General features: G+C 39.4%; 1 protein-coding gene across 3 annotated transcripts in view; it reads left to right on the forward strand.

Moving 5' to 3' along the window:
* Positions 1-236: 236 nt before the first annotated feature.
* The window catches only part of mtbp (MDM2 binding protein), a 45,969-nt gene continuing 18,710 nt past the window's right edge, over positions 237-27,495 (forward strand). The window contains exons 1-12 of one of the 3 annotated variants that reach the window (XM_080307775.1): positions 237-424; positions 751-831; positions 1,563-1,636; positions 2,006-2,148; positions 2,271-2,329; positions 3,117-3,261; positions 6,577-6,691; positions 10,656-10,760; positions 17,208-17,302; positions 17,634-17,700; positions 17,902-18,019; positions 26,251-26,430. In XM_080307775.1, the coding sequence (XP_080163901.1) occupies positions 358-424; positions 751-831; positions 1,563-1,636; positions 2,006-2,148; positions 2,271-2,329; positions 3,117-3,261; positions 6,577-6,691; positions 10,656-10,760; positions 17,208-17,302; positions 17,634-17,700; positions 17,902-18,019; positions 26,251-26,430 (1,249 nt within the window). In that variant the 5' untranslated portion in view covers positions 237-357. The remainder of the gene's footprint in view (positions 425-750; positions 832-1,562; positions 1,637-2,005; positions 2,149-2,270; positions 2,330-3,116; positions 3,262-6,576; positions 6,692-10,655; positions 10,761-17,207; positions 17,303-17,633; positions 17,701-17,901; positions 18,020-26,250; positions 26,431-27,495) is intronic. The other 2 variants (XM_026184846.2, XM_026184845.2) reach the window with 2 other exon arrangements.

Consider the following 27,495-nt stretch of genomic DNA (forward strand, 5'->3'; position numbering starts at 1 on the left):
CCCAGTAAACACCAGGTAAGAAGAAGGTGGAAGTTAAAACCACAGATACCATTCTAAAATGAAAATAGTACCATGCAAACTGATTCATGTGTAATTTATTCGCACATTTATTTGTCGCTGAACCGCATTAAATATTATTAATTTACCTAGAACGGCTCTAATACAAATGATGTAGTTCCGTCTCAGTCCAATAGATGGCGGTGAAGAGCCTTTTGAGTGCTAACAGTGCATGTTAGTTTGCGCAGAAGAAGATGAACTGGTGGGAAATTTGACGCGAGTGTTTTTCTATTAACCGAAAGAGCCCAATAAACAAACAGCAATCCTATATTTACTAATATTTACTAATATTTACTGGAGATGGACCGGTATGTTTTAGTTATATCTTTTTGCCGAACTGATGACGAGTCGCCGGATGGTTTTAAATGTAAGTTTTCATTTAACTTGGAAACATGTAATACTTCCTCTGCCAGTACCTTAAAAGTGTGCAGACTTAGCCCGTGTTAGCTTTGTAACTGTAAACTTCGTCTGGCTGAGCTCTTAATATCGTCCTGACTTTGTTAACCTTTGTTCGTATACGTTTGTGTTTCACATTTTGTTTGTAATCACGATGGTTATCCGGTCAAAGAATTTGAAGAGTGAACTATGCTAGCAGCTTTTAACAAATTTGCTACTTGTTGTTCTTTTCAGTCTTAAATAAATCAGAAATCTGCTTGTAATGAATCCTGACAGCTCAGTTTTCACTGATCGCAGGTTTGGAGCCACTAAAGCAGATATATGGCAGACTCGTGGACATCTCCACTCAGGAGTCAGAGAAGGTTTCTGTGTTTCCAGGTACAGTAACAGATAGATAACTTAGATAGTTGCTCTATCTATTGGTTCTAGATACTGCACATTAATCACTAATCAGCATCACTGTAAATGTTCAATTTTCAGTGGTCATTTCTTGGCCAGATGCTAAATTGGTCATCAAATCAGTCATAAAGGAACACCGTTTAAACCTATTTACGAATACATGAGGCAAAAATAAGATAAGAAGTAGTAGTTTGCAAAATAAAACATATACAAAGCAAACAGTTTTTGTAAGACACTGTTGCATTGTCAGAGCTTCTGTATAGCAAAGTATTCTAGAGTCAAATGTGAATCCATCTATCTGACAGCTGAAGTTTGGCTCAAATTGGCTAATGCAACAGGACAATGATCCCAGGCACAGCATCAAATCTGCTTCCTCAGAATGGTTGAAAAAGAAAAGAATCAAGATGTTGCAGTGGCCCAATCAAAGTTCAGACCTCAGCCTGGCAGAAATCCTGTGGCAAAAACTTAAGAGAGCTGTGCATGAAAAATCAGTGAACTGAAGCAACATTGTAAATAAGAGTGGTACAAAATTTCTCAACAACCATGTGAGAAAAGATGAAGTTATTGCTATTAAAAGTGGTTCTACAAGTTATTGAATCGTGCGTTGTACTTAGTGTTTTACAGCTGTATATACTTTAGTGTTGTATCAGTGTTAAGACAGACCAAGTTATTTCCCTTCCTTACATCTTTCTCACTGCATGTTTTCCCAGCTTGTTCTCTCAGTGGCAGCCCGTCAGCTCGGAGGTGGTACGTTGCTGTTCAGGCTTGTCACGGAGGTGCACAGGTGAGACACTTGGAAGATTCAAGAGCATAGATATGGTGCCTGTATATACAGCTTTTTTATGTGTGATGCTTTAAATTGTCACAAGTTGTCAAAGTCTGCACCAACGTAGCTATTGTGTCATTTCCTTTCTTACTTCTTACTTATTAAATACAATATCAGCTTTACAACAGTTTTATTCATCTTTGCAATGGCAAGTTAGGAATTGGTACAGAATGCCTTTATTAAAACTGCAAAAGCACTTTATGCTTCATACTTAACCACATTGACACACATTTGACAAGGAAACAATGCAGAATTTTACCTTTCAAACTGTTAAGTTGTGAATAAAGAATTCTGGATTTAGTTTAGTAATTGTCTCTTGTTTGGCAGTTTTGCACCTCTAAATGGGAAGAGTTGAGCCTTCACAGATGTGACGGTGAGGAGGAGAAACCCACTTCTTTGGAAGCTTGTTTGGGTTCTCTGAAGAACCAGGAGGCACCGGACCAAAAGGCTGATGAGCTGACACTGACAGAGTGAGATGATAATAATGATAATGTCTGCAGTTATTGTCCGTAACAGGGATTTGCTCCATCTATCCATTCAAGAATCTGCGTGACAGTGACATGTCAGCTCATCTGTTCTCAACTTTTAACAGGCTGATGGAGGAGGCTGCAGAGGGACTGCATGTGCTGTCAGACAAGCTTCCACCTCCAGGTACTGTTATCCAGTTAACATTGGTTACTTTCTATACTTATATATCTTCCGCCTTATAATTTTTATATAATTTGCTCGCAGTTTTGAAGCTGTTAACTTGGATCTTATAAGGCTTTTACTAAAAAAAAAAAAATCTAGTTTGAGGATTTTTAATCCACAATGCTTCCACACAGCACTTCTCAGGTGACTTCGATGATTACCTTTAGGGCGCAGTTCGCCACTTCAGTTTCTTCCATTCTGCATTAAGAAAAAAAACGAAGATTGGCTTGTTTTACTGATGGGAAAAAAGAACAAGAAGTTTGCTACACAAAATAATTTCTCATGGGGCGATTGTGTCTTAGCCAAATCAAGGAATTAAAACTTCTTCTTAAAAGAGTGCTGTCGAATTTTAAGCAGTTAGATTCTGAAAATCTGCCTGCTGCAACCTTGTGGAAAAGGTTGCCTGCTGTACTGCATAAATCTGTGTTCACCAATGCTCTGACTTCTTTGCAAATCTCCCTCGTGAAGTGTTTTCTTTTTTGTTTTGTTTTTTTAAGAGAAGGTTTTTTGGCACACAGTCTCCGCAGGAGTTCAGAAACAGTTACCCTCTAACTTTAGTTACCCCGAGGAGCCAGAGTCACTACAATTCTTGTAATTTGGTTTTGATAACAAGCGATTCTGCCTACTTTTTAAAGGCTCACGACTTGCCTTGATACGTCCTACCAAGAGATGGATGGATGGAAAGAAAAAATTAATAAATAAAAGAAGGAAACACTGTGTCCTTTTGTTTCCTATGTTTTTCAATCAGGTAAAGCCTTGCTGGATGTTCTGGTGCTGGGCTCTGCTGAGCAGTCCCCTCCTGTTAAAGACCTCCTGCCTCTGCTGGGAGCCGTCAAACACATGTCCTCCTGGCATGCTGCAAAGATCAGTGTCATCACACAGCACACACCTGGGTGAGAAGATGAAAAATACCCATGCATTACACTCTATTAGGGGTGGGTTTTGATAATCGATTTATCGATTAAACCTCACAAAATTTCAACAACCACCAAACAGCTAAAACAATGAATGAGAGCAGGTACACGGATTCTGCACATAAATGTAAACATAAAGCGCGGAGCCGCTGACGGATCAGAATCAGTGAGATGTCGTCTTTCTCACCCGGTCGGGGCTGAAAGCCAACAGCTCGCTGATTCTGATGTTTCGGCAGGTCCGCGCTTTGTGTTTACGCCCTTTTCTAAAGCTGTTAGTTTGATCTCTCTCCAAACAATATTGACCGAACCAGCAGCAAAAGAAGATCCAAACTACGCTTCACATAAACATGGTCATGGATTCCCTCTGACTTTTGCTGTTTTGCTTCCAACACGATAAAATCACACTTCATGCACAGCTCTCTCTCTCTCTCTCTCTCTCTCTCTCTCTCTCTCTCTCTCTCTGTCTCTCTCTCTCTCTCTCTCTCTCTCTCTCTCTGTCACAAGTCTACCGTTGTTTACGGCGCTGTCGGCCGCTGTTGTTGTTTTTTTTTTGTTTTTTTTTTTCTTTTACTTCTGAAAAGAAAACCTAATTTCTGCTGTTCAATAGACTTCTGAACAAATTTAAACTTTTTAAAATTATGCAAAATGCAAAACGCTTAGCCGTGTCTCTAATCAAACCGCTGTAACTTCAGAGGCAATGTTCATATGTTGATTAATGGTTTTCTTTCGTTTTTGATCTACTGCAGAATATTTTTATAAAATCCCAGGCCAGGAAAATCACCTTCATGTTTTTCTGTGTTTTATCTTCAGCTCCTACACACAAAGGCATCTTCTGTGATGCTCACACCTTTGATAAAGTCTTGCGAGTGTCAGCTTCCTTTTTATAGATACAAAAATATGTAAATGTACTGATCTGAATTATAATATTTCTGACTGTCTGAGGCAAAATTTCCCAGATACAAATCGAATTGAATCGAATCCTTTCGGGACCTTGTGAATCGGAATCGAATCGATTCTAGAAATCAGTGACGATACCCAGCCCTGCACATTCCCTCTTACTGAAGAATGCCAAATAGGCCTTCACTTAAACTCTTTAACAGCAATGCAACCTATGAAAAATGGGCTTTTTTGGAATGTCCTTTAATTCTTAGATTTTATTTTGTAACTTTGAAAGGAGCCTTGTTTTTACTGTAGGAAACTTTTCAAATAGTGCTATTTGTGAACTTAAGAGCTTGAAAAAAAGAAAAGTTTCACCTCTCATCCAAGAGGCTTCTTCAGTTCTAAAAACAAAAGGTGGAGAGTCCCAGGGATTTAGGCTACAGCCACACTAGACTGGATAGATTTGAAAACGGCGTTTTTGTCTGAAAACGCTCCGTGTCCACACTAGCGTTTTCAGTCGTTTTCACAGAGTTGTGGGTCCACATTGAAACGGCCGAAAACGCTTACGTTTCAGTACTGCGCATGCGTGAAACGCAAGATGATTCGGCCTGCCCAATTTCTGTCTGCCGTTTATTTACTTTCCGGCTCGTTGAAACGTGTCGGCAAAATGTCGAGGAAAAGCACCGAGTTTTTTAAATGGACTAACAATGAGGTGGAGTTGTTGCTGCGAGTAACACAAAAGTACAAAGTTGCAAAAGCAAGTGAGAATTAAAGAATTTGAAGAAAGCATGTACAAACTGATATTAATCTTTAATAGGGCTGTCAAAATTGAGAGCAAACAAAACAACTGCTGTATAATGCCCTCCACTATCTTAGTTTAATTTGTCACATGACTGACTAAAATGTGTCATCGTTTTCGAAAGTCTCCGTTTTCGCTGTCCACACTGCAACGCGAAAGCACCATCTTCAAATGTATTTGTTTTTGAGAGCGTTTTCCTTCGGGGAAGAAATTCGCCGTCTCAGTGTGGACGGGAGGCCAAAACGGAGAGAAAACGATGCGTTTTCAAACAAAAACACATTAGTGTGGACGTAGCCTTAATCCCTAGTATGGGCTTTCCCCTTAGAAGGAGGTCGTTGGGACCACTGTTGATTATGTGTGTCATTCCACGAGCCAAGGTGTGACAAAAGGTGTAGGTCATTATCATTACTTGGGGTTAAAGGTGAAATCAGTGTGAGTACATGGCCCATCTTATCATGTGACTTGTTGAGGTCACCTAAAGTGAGGTGTGAGTGGATTGTAGGTGGCAGACAGCTGATGGCCTCTTTCACTCCTCCAAAACCATTGGTCTTCCCGGTCCAGTATGTGAACATTGGCATCATTCAAAGAGTGACATTCATCTTTTAGCTGCAGCTGTACCGTCGAGGTGACTCTCCTGTGTTGTGCCATGTGTTTGTGGAGTGGCTGTTTTGGTTTTCTAATGTAGAGGTCTGAGTGCTCCTCATTGCACAGCACAGCGTGCACTCAGACACTCAGTGTCTGAGTTTTTTCCTTGGGATGAACCAGGTTTTGTCTAAGTGTGGCTGGGACTGAAGTGCACTGAGATGCTGGGGTTGGAGAACATTCTCCTGTTTCCTCTAATAAACTTGGTACATAAGGGATGACAATGTTGTTCCATCAGTCATCGCCTTTCTCCCTAGTTGATGTCTGATCTTCTTTCCTGTGTATCTTTGGTAATTTGATGAAGGCCCAGTTGGGACAACCACATGTTTTAAGAGCTTTATTTACGTGTGTCTTCCTTCTCTTTCCATCTGTGCCTTAGAGGGAACGTTGGTAGGGTGTGGTGTAGGGTCCTGTTCAACCCAAGTTTGTGTTTCAGTGGGTGATGGGAGTCGATGAGTATGCATGAGAGGGTTTCCAGTGACTTAAAGAAGTCCATTTTTTCCCTTCATTTTTAAGCTCTTTAGACAACCATGACTTGGATGACTGGGAATGTACACAAACCCATTATTAATGAAATCCTCCTAGCTCACCACTAGGGGGAGTTAGATGGATAAATAAGAGAAGGTGCTGACTTGAAGTAATGGATGGATACACATGGATGAACATTTCTGCAGAAGCACTCGTAATGATAAAAACAACAAATTAACTTTGGCAACATGAAGACAGATAATCTCAGGAGATGCCAGAATGACCTTTTTCACCCCACAACATCAGGCATCAAAACACCACCTACCTGATAAGAACTAGACATCTTAAATGTGACAGGCTTATTGGTATAACGTGAATGTACGATTAACATTTGCAGAACTGTTGTAGGCAATAAGAAAACCTGACACATGGGCTTGAATATTGCTGTCTAACAGAGAATAAAAGTTACTCGGGCTCATCAAGCGATTCTTGTTTTCTTCATTCAGATGGCAGAAAATGGCGTCCTCCATCAGCGCCGCTTTGGTCAAGCTGGCTGACTTGGACAGCTGTATTGACTCCAAAGAAATATGGAGGGGAAGCCTGCTTATCAGAGAGAAGAAGGTAAGGGTTGCTGGGGTAACTTCTGGAGATGGTGCACATTTTCAGACTAGTGATGTACTCAGATGTGCACAGGACAGTTGTGTGAATGAGCTGAATATTTTAAACAAAAGAACTGAAGAAACAGAGTCGGAGATCTATTCAATCACTGAATAAATATCAAATTGCTGTTATTATCAACTTCTTGAAATTGCAGGACACTGCCTCACCACAGTCAGAATTTGGAAAAGTGAAACTGCTGAAGCTATTTAACAAAACACAGCTCCAAAAAAATTGGTCACAATTCTCGCTTGGTGGTCAAAGTTTGAGACGGAAATGGATATGAGCAAAAATTTTAACTTTAATTTACATCACATATTCCATAAACTCCCCAGTAATACAAGTTTTTGGTTAAAAACTCCCCAAAGAAAAAAAAACAAAAAACTTTGTAATTTTTACTGCAGCAGCTGCATAGCAGGTCTTTATAACTGTGGTGGGCCAAAAGGGCCAACTTACTATTGAGACGGAGGATTTTAATAAAGATTCTGTGGATGCTGTAAACCTCAGCTGTTTGTCAGTTACAGGAAAGCGGAGACCTCTAGGAAAGTGTGTCTGTGGATGCTGTTTTGCTTACCAAAGAGAGGACTGTGAAGTCTTGTGTCTGTATACACTTGCTTGGATGTAATTGTTCCAAACCTAGCAATGTGGGTGTAATTGGTGGTTTCAAAGGAGCAATGAAGGGAAAAAAGCTGTTTGGTAGGTACAGGCTGTTGAGGGAATGAACATCTTTTGTTTTAACCACTGTGTATGTGAGACTTTGTGTGTCTGTGTTTGCAATTTCTGGACAAATACTGTTGTGGGCCAGAGAAAAAGCCGTGTCCTTTTGAACTTTCCAGCTTGCTTGTCCTGGGCTTTTTATTACGAACACATCCTCCTCTGTCACATCAAACCTCTGCATGTCCTCCTTCACAACATCCATGAACCTCCACTGAGGGCTTCGTCTTTTCTTTCTGCTGGACAGCTCCATCTCCAGCATCCTTTGTCCAATACATCCACTATCCCTGCTCTGCACAAATGCAAAACATCTCTGCCTCACATCATGCTGAATGAATCTGGAAAATTACTGGAGGTCATTAAAGGGTCATGGGAAAAGGCACCGTCCTACTGGCATTGACCTGGCAGAGCTGAACTAGCTGGTATCAGTTCAGCCCAGCTTGGCCCACTTTGACCCATTAAACCCCCCTCCTATCAAGTTTATTTTTTTTATTTTTTTTTTATTTTACTGGGGCATGAAGCTTATTGAAGCCAAGTGTTAAAGAAGATTGCTGGAAATAATGAATCAATAAACATAAATTATAGCTTTATGGTGCAGTTTGTCAAATTTCTTTTGGCTGTCATATTCTTGACAGTTTTCCCTTCTCCTTGTCATGCTCATACAGTAGCCACTTGCTACTCACGAGGTAGGCCCACCATAATGCACACCTTACTTTATGATCCTTTTGACTTTTTAACTGCACCTGTCATTTAACTGAACATCATGTTGTTTCAGAAAGACTTGAAAGTAGCAGCTGAGACCATAAACACATCAGCAAAGTGTTTATGGAGGGCATAAATTGAGTGATATAAAGTGTATAAAGAAGCGACTAGCTGGCCATTAGAAAGAAAGCAGACTGAGATTCGATGGGGAAGAACTTCAACATCAATTTGAACAACTCTGCAGTGCTTTTGTGAAATAGAACAGGTTCCTCCAGTTTGGGCCAATAATCTCATGAATAGCATTTTAAAGAGTGAAGGTTATTGTAGCATCGCATTGATGCTAATTCTGAAACGAGGGTTTCACAGTCATGTGGATGTGGTGTTTAGGTGTCCTTATATTTGCTTGTTTCCATGCATTTCCTGCTTTCCTACAAAGTAACTGTTTTGGCGTCAAAGTAACCAGGCTGAGGTGATGTGACAGCATTTTTTTTTTCTGTTCCTACTCTGGAGATTACTTCAGGCACACTTGTTTTTTTTTGTCTTTAAGTGAAAACTCTGGCAGGTGCAGTAGTTTTCTTTTCTCTGGACCGAATTTGCCAATTTTGTGCTGTTCTTTCATGGCCCTCTGGGGAGAATCAGCAATCTGTTTCACTGTGAGGTTTCCTTGCATGTCTCGTACTGATGGTGTTTTTTTTGTTTTGTTTGGTTTTTGTTTTTTTTTAGAAATCTGGGTGAGACTTTCAGGTCTTATTTTATGATTTTAAACACTGATCGGCTGAAAATATAGATCTTGTCTTTCTTGAAACGGCTCAAAGTAGTGTCTTTGTGTTTTAGTATGTGTGGGATTTTTTGTTTTGTTTTTTTAATATTATAAAATGAAGGTGCAGTGTTGGTGACAGGCACAAGTCTGATATTTCTGAGATAGGAAATATTTTTAAGAACTAAACTGTATTTTTTTTTAGTTTCTATTTTTTTTCATTACTGTATGTTTTTCAGTTTGGACCTTAATGTTGGGAAAACTCTGCTTCTAATCTTTAAGTGAAAATATTAAAAACAGAAAAAACAAAATTGAAAATGGTTTATATAACCTTTATAAAATGACATCTCTCATCTAGAGCCTCTACTATAGACTGTATGTAAAAGCTGGACACGGACACTGGGCCATCGACCATGGTTCAGTGAAGTTGAGCTGAGCGATTTTGCTGTCACCATCTTGGTATTTTCAAACTGCATGTGACAAGTAAGAGGCAGATCTGAGAATCTGAGGAGCACAACGCAGGCTTGCCCTGAAGAAGCTACTTTATCAGCCTTGTTAACTCTACTGGGGGTCATCTTTCGTAAAGGGAACATTATCTTGTTCACTTTATAAAAGAAAGACGTTACCAAGGCTTCAGTCACATGGGCCAAGGGACCCATTGGCGACCCCCTGACAGCCACCGATTGCTATGGAAAAAATATGAATGACCTGACTGGTTTATGAGTGCGAGTGGTTGCTGGAGGATGATGACAGTTGCTAGATGAAAACCAGTTGTAAAGATGTATTAGGTTCTGCACTGAAAACCTCCTTGTGTTTGCTTTCATTGCTACCATTGCCATGGTCATTCATCATTTGCATTCGAAACTCTGCCTTTCGAAACTTGTCGGTGGTAGTGGTAAGGCACAGCTTTCAGTTTAGAGGTGACTGTTCTCTATTTCCTGTGGGAAACCAAGGACATTTGCAATCTCAAGGACATTTTTTTTTGGGGCACCAACTGATTTCATCCAGAATCATACAGCACCCTCCAGGAGCCACTGGCCAAACTGTCATGGAATAAACAATTAAATGAATAACTTTGCTGAGGCGATCACAGAACAATCTCTAGGACTGTGTAATGGACTGGAAGTCCCATAACCTTTTATACACCCAGACTTTCAAATTTTTATTTTTTAATTTTTTAAATTGAAACCAGAGGACTTAGAAAGAGTGCAGGTTTGGGGCACTCCTGCATTGTCCTCACTTTTAAGACTGGGAAGCTTTGACTATCTTTTGTGTACAGTCTGTGACCCTAACAGTAAAGTGTATAGACACCGTATGTTAGATTATCAACCAATGTGCTCCAAGTATGGTGCTCTAAGGCAGGCTCGCAGCGTCTCCTTCACTAAAGTGACCTTTTCTGAGTTGCTGCCCTCTGAACGAGTGAGTTCTAGAGACACTCAGTAAAAGCTTCAAGGTTTGGAGAAGCCAAACAAAGGAAAATTCCCAAAAGAATAAACCCTTCTCTGAGAGCAGCCAACACCATTTTACTCCCATTTGATACAGTTATGATGTCTCTATATGTGTTTGTGTACACGTAACTCCAAAGGGCACAGCTATGCCGAGTTATTTTTGAGATATTATTCAGACAAACACTGAAGCTGTAGCATTTGTTAAAATGCACTGATGTCAAACAGTTTGCATTTCTCTGTTGTAGGTTGTACAAATGTTTCTAACTGCATATACACTGACTGTGTCATGTATTATTTTTCTCCTCAGTGTGTGTCAGAACTCCGCTTTGATGGTTTTTCTCTGCATCAGATATCAGAGTCTGGTCTTTTGGAAGCTCCACACATGACCACTGACCACAAACTGCAGTCTGAGGTGAGCTCTGACTCCTAAGTTTCATTGGACCTTTTGTTGAATTGAACTTGAGATGACCTCAAACCAAACTTTGGAAGCATTTCACAGTTAATCAAAACAAGGCTGTCCTTTGGTGCTCAAGTTTTTGACAGCCAGCTCAGTAATCAGTTAACTATTTTCTCTGACTTTGTTTTCCAGAAAGTCAAATTAGTCCTTGTTGTGTCCTCCAACAAAGATTTAGTGCCCAGCTTGCGAGCAGCTGCTCACAGCAGCAGTCTTCCACCAGAGTGCTGTAGGGTGTGCACTTGATCCAAACTTTGTCAGTGAGAATGTCTTATATTGAGAATTGTAATGCAGCTTGAGAAAAGACTACTCTCTGTGTGTGTTTGTGCAAACTTCAGGGTAAAGTTTTGGCAGAGCAGATAATAGCCCAGTTTGTATTACTGTAGAGCCAGTCTTGCTTTCAAGCCGTCCAGTAGAACGAACCCCCCACTGTCTATTTCCAAATGAGAAGTGTCACGTCCTGGTTGACCTTTATTCACACTGTGCAACCTGTGACAGATGATCCATCAGTCAGATAAATCAAATGTATTTTATAAGCCAAATTATTGCCAACCTTTTATGTACGTATGACCTTGCCACCAGAAAATGACACAGAAATAAAGATTTATTATCTCATTGAGGCAGGCCAGTGGTGAAGGCTTCTTCCATGGGAAATCTTTTTCCTGCTTTGCAGTCTGATTTTTTTAATATATAATTTGTAGAGTATTTTTAATGGAGTTATATCACTCGGCACTCACTCTCCGGAACTGAGAAGCTGTTACTGAGCTGTCAGCTCATCTCGATGTCTCCATCCACTCTGAGTCTAGCCTCAGTTAATGTCTGTGTGTCAGAACTGTTGATTGTACATGACAGATATGAGTTCATGCCAAAACTTTAAACTGGTATTCACATAAATATCATGTTTGTGTTCTCTGACAATATATTTAACGCAGTGTTTACAGAACTCTTAATTTTATTAATATGCTATCAGTAAATATTAATAAGCCACATGTATAAACTGCAGGCTATATACAACGTCTGCTTCCAGCTCACTGTTATCACAAATGACAAAAAGCTTAGACTTGTTTTTCATATACAGTCGTATATAATAGATAGAAAATAAAACTGGGAATCTTTTGGCATTTTTTAGCCTCATTAGCAGCACGCAGCACACTGTGATGGTAAAAATCTCCAGAACTATCTAATGGATTGCCATTTGGTTTAGACATTGCTGGTCTGCTTGGAAAGACCCACTGTGATCCTGCTTTAAATAGCTGGGGGGCTGCACACTCACCGGCCAAAGGTTGCAGACTTGTCAGAAACTCTGCAAAATAATAAGAAAAGAGGAAAATGCAGGCAGAGAGTAGGATATCAGCAGAAGGGATGATTATAGGGGATGTTGATAGGAGTAACTTTTTTCAAATAAATATATACATGTTTATTTAATGTGGAATCCAGTGTAGTATACCTTTTTAATTTAGGTAGGTAGTCTTGGTTATGACCATATTTGTGAAGCTAATAAAATTCGTGCCAGCCTGTGCCATACTGTGTATCAGCCAAATATCACGGATGAGTTTGATTCTCAGTGACCCCGACCTCAAGGACAAAGTCGTAGTCAAAGAGCAATTTTTCTGAAAATCTTGTAAATGCAATAACTTGAGAACGAAGCGGCATAGGAGGTTCAAATTGATACCATAGGTACAGTTCGGTCCATAAATATGTGGATATCAAAAACATTTTTCTAATGTTGTAATTTTATAATTTTCTGGTAGAGGTTGATCTTGGTTTTGTCTGTCCAAGAATTTTTTTCCAGAACTGTGACGGCATTTTTAGATGTTTTTTCTTTTAGCAATGTCCAATCTAGCGTTTCTATTCTTGAGGCTTATGAGTGGCTTGCAACTTGCAATGAAACCTCTATATTTACTTTTATGCAGTCTTCTCTTTATGCTAGACTAGGATATGGGCACGCCTACCTCCTGGAAAGTGTTGTTCACTCTGTTTGTGCAGTTTACGGATGGCTTGTTTCACCTGCTCCTTCTACTGCATGTTGTCTGTTCACAGCAAAGCCTTCCACCACACCTCAAATCAACGCCCGGCATTTTATCTGATTAATTGATAATGACATAATGAAGGAATTGCCCACATCTGCCCATGAAATAGCCTTTGAGTCAACTGTCCAATTTCATTTGGTCTCTTGTAAAGAGAGGGTGGCACATCTTAAGGAACTAATCCCTTCATCCATTTGTAATGTGGATACCCTCAAATAAACACTGAGAGTCTACGCATTATGTCCATGTCCATAAATGGAATAGGTTTCAATAAAGAGGTAAAAACTTGTCAGTGTCCAAATATATATGGACCTAACTGTATGTCTACAAAAAATCTTGGCCGACAAGTTTTCCGAAAATCTTTTGAATGCAATAACTTGAAAACAGAGTTATCTTGGATTAACAAATTGATACCACAGATGAATCTACTAAACCTCTCAGACGAGTTTAGAAAACAACAATTTATCATAGTTACATTAATCTACCCGATTTCGTGGTAAGAACAGGTGTGTTTGAAGCTTCCTACTTATACCAAAAAAGTACTTTGGAGTCCAGTATTGCACATAAACTGATCTGAACTGGAACCCGTATGCCAAGAACTGTCATCTACTTCATCACAAGAGAATACTGAAGAAATAAAAGCATTTCTGATGTTTCACTTACAAACAGCCGGGCCTTGTGGGATGAAAACATAAAACATGTCTAAAGATTTTCTGGATGTATATGTAATATTTAATAGCTCATCTGGTTAATTACTCTAGGAACTCAGCTTTCAGTGTCATTTTCATGGCATATAAGATAAAAGCTAACATGTTATCGAGTTGAGGAGAATATTAGTCCCAAAACCCTTTGGTCATAAAGGAATGTCCAACTCTAGTTCTTACTATAATAATGGCAATCACAGAAAGTGGCAGTATTCTCAGTGGTTTATATCTATGATGGTTTTATTATTTCTTATTCCTGGTTCTTACTCAGCCATTTGCCTTTAAATTGATATGGTGAATAAAGTCACTAAGGCTCATACCCTATTAAGATCTACTGAGACCTGGGAATGATGTGTTATACAACTTGTATTTACAGGGGATTTGTGCCAGTGCATCGGCCACCAACACCAGTTGTGCCTTTTAGAGTTTTATTTATCTCTAAGAGCAGAACTGTAATGTGATGAACTTTCACTAACATTTAGAATCTGAGGTTGTGGCTTTGGCCAAGTGTGTGTTCTGCTACTTGTTGTCTATAGTTTAAAGAACCACATTTACAGACAGTGTATTCTGTACTAAACATGATGGTATTATATTACATTGTAAAGCTTTGTTGTGAGTTTTCTTATGTAGATTAATACATGCAATAATGAAAACTCATCGATTAGCTGATAATGTCTATACTTACACAATCGGAGTACCTTTAACATTCATTGGATTAGCAGTAAAGACAGTTTCAAAGTTTTCTGATCTACTCATTAAAGAAAAATAGTCTTGTTTTAATGAGTCTTAACATTATAATATTACAATACATGTTCTGTGTTATACATGTATAATATCTGTAACCACTGTCTGCTATGTGAGTTTGTGTTTGGCACCAGATACTATGTGTGTTGTTGTGTTCGCTTATTGTTCAGTTTAAGCAGAGTTTGAGAGTTTGTCTGTGCATGCTGCTCATTTATGCGTCTATGGAGAATGAGAGTGAATGTGTGTGGGTTTCATCAGATCTTTATACAGAGAAGCAGATGGCAGTGATTGTTTTGGCACACAATTAAAAAAAACAGCTCTGAGGACAGCAAAACTATCACATCTCCACACTGCTGGGATAAATGACTGTGCAGCGACTTGTACTCAGACAAACACACACTAAACTAGGTTCAGACAGAAACTATTAGTTAGACCTCCTCACTGTCAGGAGTAAGTGACATTATAATTACTAGCACTCAGTGAAGGGAGAGGCCACAGAATTGACTTTTCATTTTCTTGATACCAGCCCTCATGTAACTGAAACTATAACATTAAAAACACATTTGAATTAACAGTCAAAAAAGACACGCTTAAAGTGTCGTTGAATGGAAAGGGAGTCCTCTTAGTGGAACATTTTTGCAATTATCATTAACTTTAAAAATATTGTTGAACAAAATGTAATATTACCGTTATCATAGACTAAAAGGTAGACTTTTTGCCTGCTGTATATTCTGGATGCATCTGGGTAGAGAGCACCAATAATCTAAGTAATTGCAAATCTATTTCACTCATTTCAAACAACATGGAAGTAAATGCACCAAAACCATTTCTATTCTGTAAGTGTATCATCCAGAGAGCTGTACTGTATATCAGGAAAAATGCTATTAGTGAATTTTCTCAGGCATTTCCGTCTGCCCTACAGCATATTAAAATAACAACTTTTAATCTCTTTAAGTGACGTTTTAAAGAGAGCATCAACCCTGTTTGTCAAGACAGGGAAAGGGCTTCACATTGCATTGTCTTTGGGGTTTTAAAGCATTCAAACATTCAGACCTTTAGACTTTGTTCGCTCCCACACAGCTTATCCTGCAGTGGAAGTTGGTTGGTAAGTGGTGGAGACCTCCTTTGAGTTTTTGCCAGTAACAAACAAGCAGGAACACTTGTTGAGGGCTAATGTACTAAAGTTTTACAGTAGACATTTTGCTTTTTGTTACCTCTTCATCTTATTTTACTGATTTGATATATATTTGTTTGTTGTTGAACTTATTGAACCAGCAGGAACATGTGAGAGATTTATTTATATCCAAGAGGTGTTTATGCCATGTCAGCGTATGTCAGGAAACAACCTTATACTTCCTCCTCCCACCACTTTTGAACTGCTTGTTGACAGTCTTTATGCACGGGTGTTAGAATATACAAAAAAGTGGTTACTGATGTGAATACAGTGAGTGGGTGAGTGATATTTTATGGAAAAAAAATCTAATGTTAGAAGTCAGTCACCCAACCACAAAGTCAAACACACGGGGGTTCTACTAGGTATGCCCATATCTAGTCTTTGTTTAAAGGACTGAATATTCTCAAGCTTCCGATGAGGCGTTTTTCTCCGAAGCTGTTGAGAAGTTGTGGGTTGGATAGCGTCTTCCTTTCTCAACAGCACTGCTTGTTTTCCCTGAAGAGCGGAAAAAGCTACATCATTACATTTAGCAGCACCTAGCTGAGAATTTGCATGAATCAGTTTCCCATATGTCTGATAAAGTTGTGGGTTCAGTCACAGCGATTTTATCTCTATGTTTTGTCTAAATTGTTGCTAAATATACGATTAGTCATTGTTAGGCAGTGAAGGAGTCTGTGCCTTCACAGAAAACCTGTTATAGCTCAGAGCAGAGCTGTCTAATGAACAATAGAGCTCAGTCAGACAAAATCAGATTTATACGAATGATGTTCAATGTCATATTATGACTGCTGAAGCGTGCAGTCTTAAACTCTTACAAAGTGTGCTTTCAAGTGAACATAATGAGGACAGTTGAATATTGGAGGTCTTAATAATCTCTCTTCAGGTCACTGCGTTAGTCAGAGGCTTCACTGAACTGAACAAGGGATTTATAAATGTTTCCAGCTTTCTTAAGCTCTAATTTTGACCCAAGATCATTTAAATCTTCATGTAGATTAGACTTAAAAAAGTTTGACATTCAATAAATTATGAGACTGCCAATTCCAGTGAAATTCAATCAGGGTTTATAAACAAGAGATGTTGCGTCAGAATTGTGTTCAATGTCAGTCTTTGCACATTAAATCATGACAAAACCTAAAGGTGTATCGAGGCCCCTCCTCACTTCTAGCAAAATATGGCATTGATAGAACAACGGCAGTAGTCAGGTGTTAGTGTTGTTTTTAATGTTTATGATAATCTTGGGGAATTTTGTTTAAGGATTATTTTTTTTATATGAGGGATATGTGATGGGTTAAACCAGAGGTGTCAAACATAAGGCCCGGGTGCCGTAATTGGCCTGGCAACGACTGGACAGCGTTGGAAAATTTAAAGGAGTTGACAGATTTTGATCTTTTAACTGTATTTTCATAGATTTTGGTGCTTTTCCCATTGATAAAGACCTCCACCCCATTTCCAGTCATATTACACCAAAGTACAAGGACATTTTTTGTGAATTAAAGAAAACTTTATACTTTAAATTTATAATTACATGACAGACATTTCTGTGTCCGCAATGATCTACCAGTCGCTTTTCTATATGTTTATCGTGTAATTTCACTGGTCTCGCCCACTTCACATCAGAGTGGGCTGTATGTGGCCCACAGTGTAAAATGAGTTTGACATCGCTGATTTAAATGGAGTTGAAGGCTGTACTCTGTGAAAAATATGATCTATTTTAATCATGTTGTCTTTTCTGTTTCTTTTCTTGATTCATTTGCAGGTCTTTCATTACTATGCGCCAGTTTTAGATTTGGTTCAGCTGGTTAATCTGTCAGACCTGCCAAGCTTCCTGATCTCCAGCGCCCAGTTTGAACTGTATCCTTATTTTAAAGTGTCTGTATCTGTGTGTTTGTATGAATGCTTAAAAATAAAAATAGAATATCATAACTTTTGCTTCCATCACCTGCTCAAATGAAACAGCTGCAGGATTAGGTAAGATTTTAGTATGTGTCACACACAAACAGCTTGGCTGTCAGAAACCAAAACAGTCATGGCTATTAATATACATTTTTAAAATTGTTGATAACAAAATAGCTTCCCCCCTCCCCCATTATTTCATTGTTTTAAGACTTTTTCTGTCTTTGAAAGGTGGTTTTATAACTTTTGTGCCTCAATATTGTGCTGTTCCTTCACAAATGACAAACAGATGCCTTTCTGGGATGTCTGTGAAAGCTAAACTTTTGTTGAACCAGCTGCGATCACTGTGTGGAAAGGTACGAGTAACTTAGCTGTGCTCTTACATGTACAAAAGTCTGCTACAGAAAGATCCACCTAACCAAAGAAGCCTGTTCATTACATTAAAGCTCTTCCAAGATCACAAATTCAGAATGTTCATGATTAATCATATATATCGATCATAAATGACGTTGGTTGGGGACTGTGTGTATGCCAATCTGCTGTATTTCTGTTTCTAGGTCGGAGCTTTGTTCAGTCTGTCCTGTGTAATCACTCCCATTGCACAGCCTGCAGCCAGCCAACTCAGCTCCCAGCGCTGGAGAGAATCTCTATCTAGGAGACCAAAGTCTTTACCAGGTAAAACTGGAGTGTCACAGTCGCTTTGGCAACAACAAAAAAGAGCTGTCTCTCCTGCAGGGAAGTACATTGGTTAGTGGGACTGTACTGGTATAGGTAATAAAGTTATAAAGTTCTCCATTGGGAAGGCTCTGAAGTGGTGCTGAATAGATATACAAGATAATGCTTGAAACAACAACAGTTTTTGGCAATGATGCACCAAGAAGAAACATTAGGATGAAATAATAGTCATACAAAATGTGAGTTATTTTTCAGTTCTGCAGTGAAGCATAGGGATGGGTATTGATAAGATTTTCACGATTCCGATTCCATTTTCGATTCTGTTTAAAAGAGCAGTTATGTCACCATGAATCTGTGGACGGGTAATATCCATATTTTGATTTATGATTTTCTGGAGTTAAATGGGAACCAAAGCATATTTTCAAAGGTGTTATATGCTATAAAATACTTTTAAAAATTAGGTGAGGGAAATAAAAAATCATTTTTTCTATGTTTGAGTCACAGTAACTTTGACACAGTAACATCTGCAGTAATATTTACAGCTCTGATGACATCTCACCAGTGTTAGCTTTATTTTGACACCAAGACTATTTACACAGAGTTTGTAATTGCAGAGAAATACATTTATTTTGGTCATTTCCTTTTCAAGCAGGAAGCTCACCCTTCTTGGTATACACTTTAGATGAATACAGAGTTTTTAATTAAATACATATTCTTTAAATAATGTTCCCTTTTAGAAAAAGTAGGATAATTAAAAAAAACAAAACAACATTTATTATAGCTCTGTCACGTAGAAAAAAACCTGTCTTTTTTCTGTGGTCTGTTATATAACATTAGGGGTGTTCGTGGCAATGAACTTTTTAATCGACTAAGCGGGTCAAGTAAGAAACACTTAAATATTAAGTTACATTTGAAAACTGTTTAAAAAAAAACATATCCCCATTCCACATTCCAAAATGTCATGTGACAATCTGATTGTCTTAGGAGTGATGATGTCACAAGGATGTCACAAGGATGTCACAAGGATCCTTTGAAGTTTTTCTATAAATAGGGGTGAGAAACGGCAATTTTCAGTTCGTTTCTTCGCAGCCTTTGTGTTTGCAGCCTTCAAACGTTCACTACAGAAAATTTTGGAAACCTCTCAGAGTCATCGGATACAAACGCCAACATGTATCCAAGATTACGGCAACCGAGACAAAAAGATTTCGCCGCCTCTCCTTCCACGCGTGGCCGGCCAATTTCTCCAAATGGCCTCTTATCCATCCAAAGGGCATTACAGGAGAGTAGGAATGAAAACAACCATCTCCAGAACAAAATTCGACAAATTGAAGAAGAAAAACGTCACCTGGAGAAGAAGTGCTTACAGATGGAAGCACAAAACAAACACCTGGAAGAAACACTACAGCGCCAGCCCGACATCAACATTATTAATGAGGGCTGGGGGATCAAGTTTGCTCAAGCCAGAGAGCAGATTGTATCCCTCATCAAAGAAAACAAGAAAAAGAGCGCTGAAGTTAAAGATATGTCCGAGCAGCTTCAAGGCAGGAAAGCGACGATTGATAAAATGGAGTGGGATCTGCAATACATGGACCAAATGAATCACCTGCTCCAAAGAAAGCTTGATGAAGCTGAAGAAAAAAATAAAGAAGTCCTCCACCAGAAGGAACAACAGAACACAAAGCAAAAAGACCTGCAGCGCGAACTCCAAGGCATGCAGGAAAAGTACGGAATGGTGAAGGCAGAGTTGGAACAAACATTGGTCCAAAATAAAGACCTCCTTCAAGAGAAAGAGCAACAGAAAGAAAGACTGACAGAAGAAAAGTGCATTATCAAGGACTTTGAGAGTAAAAATCAAAAGTTGCAAGGATTCTGTGATGAACTGAAGGTCAAAACAAGTGAGCTGGAGGGAGAAAAGGAAACACTAGAAAAACGATGCTCACACATGCAGAAAAAGATTGATCACATGGCGAAAAACAACTCAGAGCTCATTAAGGGGATATTGTTGGAATTCAACAACTTGAAGCGGGAAAACACAGAAATGCAGGCCCAAAAGCAAAAACAAGACAAAACGCATGAGGACCTGCAGTGTACGCTCCGCGATATCCAGAAAAGAAATGAGCAGCTAGAAGGCCTGCACAAAGAAGATCAAGTGAGAAATGCAGACCTGCAGAAGGCAAAGCTGACACAGGAGGCAACATCCAAAGACCTCAAAGAAAAGCTTGAAGAAACACAAGCAACATTAGAACAGGTGGAACAAACATGCAAGAAACTTGAGAGGCAAAACACAGAAACCATCGATGAGTTGAGAACCCTCATCCTGGACAAAAAGGCGCTCGTGGAAAAGTCCATGAAAAAGAAGAAAAGATTCTTCAGCTTTTTCCGGTAGAGGGACAATACTGCTTCTTCAACTGATGTAGCCTCGTCTTGCTCCACCTCTGTTCACCCCCCAACCAGTCCCGGCAGTTGACTGCCCCCTCCTGAGCCTGGTTCTGCCGGAGGTTTCTGCCCGTTTAAAGGCAGTTTTTCCTCCCCACTGTCGCCAAGTGCTTGCTCAGAGGGGATTGTTGGGGTTTTCTCTCCTCTACCTTGTTTCTTTATTTACTTGTTAACTTTTTGAACTTACCTCATTTAACCTTGTTTCGTTATTTACTTGTTAACTTTTTGAACTTACCTCATTTAACCTTGTTTCGTTATTTACTTGTTAACTTTTTGAACTTACCTCATTTAACCTTGTTTCGTTATTTACTTGTTAACTTTTTTGAACTTACCTCATTTAACCTTGTTTCGTTATTTACTTGTTAACTTTTTGCTCTTACTTCGTTTTACCTTGTTTCTTTATTTACTTGCTTGTTTAACTGTTTTTCAACTTATCTAACAAAATAAAACAGTTGAATTTATCCTTTGAGTATTGTTCATCTAATCTTTACAGAGTTTTTCCAAAACACTTTCAAACATTCAGATCTGTCTTTCATTTTCTTCTTGAAATCTCATGAACGGTGAACTAAAAACTCTGGAACATGGTTTGAAACACTGAAATTGTTTCTGCTGAAACTGGCAAAGTCATACGTGCGTGTGTGTCACAGGTGATATGGTGTCATGTTTAGCCTCATTCACTCCAGAACTATTTAGGCCAAATCTTTAAAACAGTGTCACTGCACACACTTTTCAATCACACAAACGCAGGATTAATTCTTTGCAGTATTTTATCTGATTTATTATGAGAATGTCACGCCTGATCATTTGCACCCACAACATCAAAAATGGGGGCAAAAGGGAGGAGACCACGTTTAATCGATTATAACGCGAGGTCAGAAATATAAGTGCTGACATGAGTAGTGTCCACAGAAACCTCTGAATCTCAGCTAAAAACTCATGTAAACCATGTCTACAAACACCAAACAAAGCAAAGACACCAGACAGTTAAAAGAGCAGTTACTGCACCATGAATCTGTGGACAGGTAATATCCATATTTTGATTTATGATTTTCTGGAGTTAAATGTGAACCAAAGCATATTTTCAAAGGTGTTATATGCTATAAAATACTTTTAAAAATTAGGTGAGGGAAATAAAAAATCATTTTTTCTATGTTTGAGTCACAGTAACTTTGACACAGTAACATCTGCAGTAATATTTACAGCTCTGATGACATCTCACCAGTGTTAGCTTTATTTTGACACCAAGACTATTTACACAGAGTTTGTAATTGCAGAGAAATACATTTATTTTGGTCATTTCCTTTTCAAGCAGGAAGCTCACCCTTCTTGGTATATCCTTTAGATGACTACAGAGTTTTTAATTAAATACATATTCTTTAAATAATGTTCCCTTTTAGAAAAAGTAGGATAATTAAAAAAAAACAAAACAACATTTATTATAACTCTGTCACGTAGAAAAAAACTGTGTTTTTCTGTGGTCTGTTATATAACATTAGGGGTGTTCGTGGCAATGAACTTTTTAATCGACTAAGCGGGTCAAGTAAGAAACACTTAAATATTAAGTTACATTTGAAAACTGTTTAAAAAAAAAACATCCCCATTCCACATTCCAAAATGTCATGTGACAATCTGATTGTCTTAGGAGTGATGATGTCACAAGGATGTCACAAGGATGTCACAAGGATCCTTTGAAGTTTTTCTATAAATAGGGGTGAGAAACGGCAATTTTCAGTTCGTTTCTTCGCAGCCTTTGTGTTTGCAGCCTTCAAACGTTCACTACAGAAAATTTTGGAAACCTCTCAGAGTCATCGGATACAAACGCCAACATGTATCCAAGATTACGGCAACCGAGACAAAAAGATTTCGCCGCCTCTCCTTCCACGCGTGGCCGGCCAATTTCTCCAAATGGCCTCTTATCCATCCAAAGGGCATTACAGGAGAGTAGGAATGAAAACAACCATCTCCAGAACAAAATTCGACAAATTGAAGAAGAAAAACGTCACCTGGAGAAGAAGTGCTTACAGATGGAAGCACAAAACAAACACCTGGAAGAAACACTACAGCGCCAGCCCGACATCAACATTATTAATGAGGGCTGGGGGATCAAGTTTGCTCAAGCCAGAGAGCAGATTGTATCCCTCATCAAAGAAAACAAGAAAAAGAGCGCTGAAGTTAAAGATATGTCCGAGCAGCTTCAAGGCAGGAAAGCGACGATTGATAAAATGGAGTGGGATCTGCAATACATGGACCAAATGAATCACCTGCTCCAAAGAAAGCTTGATGAAGCTGAAGAAAAAAATAAAGAAGTCCTCCACCAGAAGGAACAACAGAACACAAAGCAAAAAGACCTGCAGCGCGAACTCCAAGGCATGCAGGAAAAGTACGGAATGGTGAAGGCAGAGTTGGAACAAACATTGGTCCAAAATAAAGACCTCCTTCAAGAGAAAGAGCAACAGAAAGAAAGACTGACAGAAGAAAAGTGCATTATCAAGGACTTTGAGAGTAAAAATCAAAAGTTGCAAGGATTCTGTGATGAACTGAAGGTCAAAACAAGTGAGCTGGAGGGAGAAAAGGAAACACTAGAAAAACGATGCTCACACATGCAGAAAAAGATTGATCACATGGCGAAAAACAACTCAGAGCTCATTAAGGGGATATTGTTGGAATTCAACAACTTGAAGCGGGAAAACACAGAAATGCAGGCCCAAAAGCAAAAACAAGACAAAACGCATGAGGACCTGCAGTGTACGCTCCGCGATATCCAGAAAAGAAATGAGCAGCTAGAAGGCCTGCACAAAGAAGATCAAGTGAGAAATGCAGACCTGCAGAAGGCAAAGCTGACACAGGAGGCAACATCCAAAGACCTCAAAGAAAAGCTTGAAGAAACACAAGCAACATTAGAACAGGTGGAACAAACATGCAAGAAACTTGAGAGGCAAAACACAGAAACCATCGATGAGTTGAGAACCCTCATCCTGGACAAAAAGGCGCTCGTGGAAAAGTCCATGAAAAAGAAGAAAAGATTCTTCAGCTTTTTCCGGTAGAGGGACAATACTGCTTCTTCAACTGATGTAGCCTCGTCTTGCTCCACCTCTGTTCACCCCCCAACCAGTCCCGGCAGTTGACTGCCCCCTCCTGAGCCTGGTTCTGCCGGAGGTTTCTGCCCGTTTAAAGGCAGTTTTTCCTCCCCACTGTCGCCAAGTGCTTGCTCAGAGGGGATTGTTGGGGTTTTCTCTCCTCTACCTTGTTTCTTTATTTACTTGTTAACTTTTTGAACTTACCTCATTTAACCTTGTTTCGTTATTTACTTGTTAACTTTTTGAACTTACCTCATTTAACCTTGTTTCGTTATTTACTTGTTAACTTTTTGCTCTTACCTCATTTAACCTTGTTTCGTTATTTACTTGTTAACTTTTTGCTCTTACCTCATTTAACCTTGTTTCCTTATTTACTTGTTAACTTTTTTGAACTTACCTCATTTAACCTTGTTTCGTTATTTACTTGTTAACTTTTTGCTCTTACTTCGTTTTACCTTGTTTCTTTATTTACTTGCTTGTTTAACTGTTTTTCAACTTATCTAACAAAATAAAACAGTTGAATTTATCCTTTGAGTATTGTTCATCTAATCTTTACAGAGTTTTTCCAAAACACTTTCAAACATTCAGATCATACGTGCGTGTGTGAGTGTCACAGGTGATATGGTGTCACTAGTCCGGTCATCATGTTTAGGCTCATTCACTCCAGAATTATTTATGCCAAATCTTTAAAACAGTGTCACTGCACACACTTTTCAATCACACAAACGCAGGATTAATTCTTTGCAGTATTTTATCTGATTTATTATGAGAATGTCACGCCTGATCATTTGCACCCACAACATCAAAAATGGGGGCAAAGGGGAGGAGACCACGTTTAATCGATTATAACACGAGGTCAGAAATATAAGTGCTGACATGAGTAGTGTCCACAGAAACCTCTGAATCTCAGCTAAAAACTCATGTAAACCATGTCTACAAACACCAAACAAAGCAAAGACACCAGACAGTTAAAAGAGCAGTTATGTCACCATGAATCTGTGGACAGGTAATATCCATATTTTGATTTATGATTTTCTGGAGTTAAATGGGAACCAAAGCATATTTTCAAAGGTGTTATATGCTATAAAATACTTTTAAAAATTAGGTGAGGGAAATAAAAAATATATTTTTCTATGTTTGAGTCACAGTAACTTTTAAAGTGTTTGTGCTAACATCATGTACAGTAAGACAGGCATGGAGAACAGCACTGACTGGGAGAGCCTTTGAACAGATGACATACAGTTCAATTCAACATATAACACTTTATTAAGAATGAACAAGCATCTAAGTAAAATCTATTTATTTAGTCTATCATCTGTGATATTATTATGTAAAATTATAATGTATTGTTCACCTCTCTTAAATAAACAGGCAGCCTTAATGTATGAAATATTCATTCATTAAAACACTAAAATTTGTCTGTTGTCTCAGTGGCTGATAGTGCCCACAGGCATCAATAGCTTGAAATAGCTTGAAGCTATTTATAATTTTTATGTTTAATGGGTGGGTGCTCACGATAAACAGATTTTGAATGAAAGCCCGGGAACTTCAGTACCACAAAAAGTGGCTATTCTCTGTGCCCATATGGATCAGTCCCTCTTATTACCATTATTCCCTTAAGCCTCAAGTTGGTTAGTTAACGATTCGATTCTTTATCGATTCTCTTATCGATTCTTTTTAAAAAAGGAGAACACTAAGTTCAATTAGCTTAGAACTTCGTTTTATATCTTCTCTTTGAACAAGATAGAAATTTAGGAGTAACATGGCCTTACAAACCCAACAGTGAGATCTTAAGAGATCCACAGCCTATGGCTCTTCAATGGGGTGTCACAGGGTCCCCAGAAAAAAAAATTGTAAATGTAAAATAATAAAATAAATATTCTTCTGTAGCAATAACAAATTATAACATAAATTATTCAGTAGCAATTACACAAGAATATCCAGTAATGTCCCTGCCTACAATTAAACACATTCACTTACCTACAATTGGGGGCATCTGCTGTGGCAAATGGGTTCAAGCCTTCGGTGACATTCGTCTATCCTGGCCTGAAAGGAGACGCTACCGGTAGACTGCAGCGAGAACTGCCAGCATCTGAGCCAGACTCTGTCTGTCTCTCTCATCATGGTCACCTAAATGCACAGTAATGGCAGGTTTTGTAATAAGGCAGATCGTGCTAACATAATATGCACTGTTAGCTGATTATTTACCTGCCGCATTAACGGAAGAGGACGTGCAAACGTTACCGCTGCTGCTGGGTTGAGATTCACGAGTCCGGAGCGGAATTAAAAACACGACATTCATTTAAGGTCATCACGCGTTTTGTGAGCAAATGCTTTTGCATAATCGTAGTGTTTCCTCCCTTAAATGAAATATCTACTTTGCAAGTATTGCAAGTTGCCCTGTTGTCATCCGTTCTCGTAAAGTATAACCAAACTTTTGAGCGTTTGAGCTGCTTACGCGCCGTGTTTCCTGCCAGGTAAATGACGCTCCGCAACGTGGTGACGTCATTCGGGGCGACTGGAATCGATAAGGGAATCGTTTGCAAAAATGGCAAACAACTCCAAGGAATTGAAACAGTGGGAACCGGTTCTCAACAAGAACCGGTTTTCGATACCCATCCCTAGTGAAGCATAATAGAAAGATTAAAAAAGAAAAAAATAAACTTCTGAGAGCAGTCGATATAAGTAACAAATGCTCCTGTCTTTCTTTTCTTTTAGTGCCCGATGTTGAGGTCAAAGGTGAGAGTGCTGCCTACTTCCTGTTGGTCCAGGGCTCGGACAACGCTGAGCGTGAAGCCTGCAGGGTCAGGATGCTGCACTCAGACAGTCAAATTAATGGAGCGGCTGCCATGGCAACTGTGTCCGCATTACTGAGAGAGAAGCCTCTGTCATCATCAGGTATTTTATGTGGAAAAACTTGTAGGCGGGCGTCTGTAGCCATTTTCACAGATCCACTTCTGCACTGCACTTTCATAGGCATTAGGAAACAGATGTGCATGTAATAATATGTTTTCGACTCAGTCTGATTGGATATCACATGGCCTTTTACCTGCCTGCCATCTAGTACAAAGCTTGTGTGATGTCTAATTACACTCATGTCGGAATAGAGCAAGATCCCGGGTTGCGGGGTCAGCAGCCTAAGCAGGGAAACCCACATCTCCCTCTCCCCAGTGGCACATACCTGGAACACCTCCCCCAGGAGGTGCCCAGGAGGCGTCCTTGTCAGATGCTCAAACCACCTCAACCTTTCGATGTGGAGGAGCAGCACCTCTACTCTCCCGGATGGCTGAACTTCTCAACCTATCTATACAGGAGAAGCCAGCCACCCTTTGGAGGAAGCCCATTTCTGCCGCTTGTTTCCATGATCTCGTTCTTTCGGTCACCACCCACAGCTCGTGACCATAGGTGAGGGTAGGGATGTAGATCAACTGGTAAATTGAGAGCTTCGCTTTTATACTCAGCTCTCTCTTCAATACGACTGACCGGTGCAGCGTCCGCCTCACTGCAGCCGCAGCACCAAACCGTCTGTCGATCTCCTGCTCCCTTCACCTGTCACTCGTGAACAGGACGCCGAGATACTTGAACTCCTCCACTTGGGGCAGGAACCCGTCCCTGACTCATAGTGGGCACTCCACCCTTTTCTGGCTAAGGACCATGGCCTCAGATTTGGTGGAGCTGATTCCCATTCCCACCGCTTCACACTCGTCTGCGAACCGTTCCAGTGCGTGCTGGAGGCCATCACTTGATGAATCCAACAGAACCACATCATCTACGAAAAGCAGAGATGAGATTCTGACACCACCCAGGTGAAAGCCTTCCGCCACTTGGCTAAATCTATTTAGAACTATTTCATATTGCCATTGTTTTTACTGTACGTTGTTTGTAACATATAGGCATACAGGGAATGGCATATGGGGATTCTAAATATTGCAATATAGTTTGTATCCAAATATCATGTCACAT

The sequence above is a fragment of the Astatotilapia calliptera genome, chromosome 11 (genome assembly GCF_964374335.1).
Source record: "Astatotilapia calliptera chromosome 11, fAstCal68.1, whole genome shotgun sequence".
NCBI lineage: Eukaryota > Metazoa > Chordata > Actinopteri > Cichliformes > Cichlidae > Astatotilapia > Astatotilapia calliptera.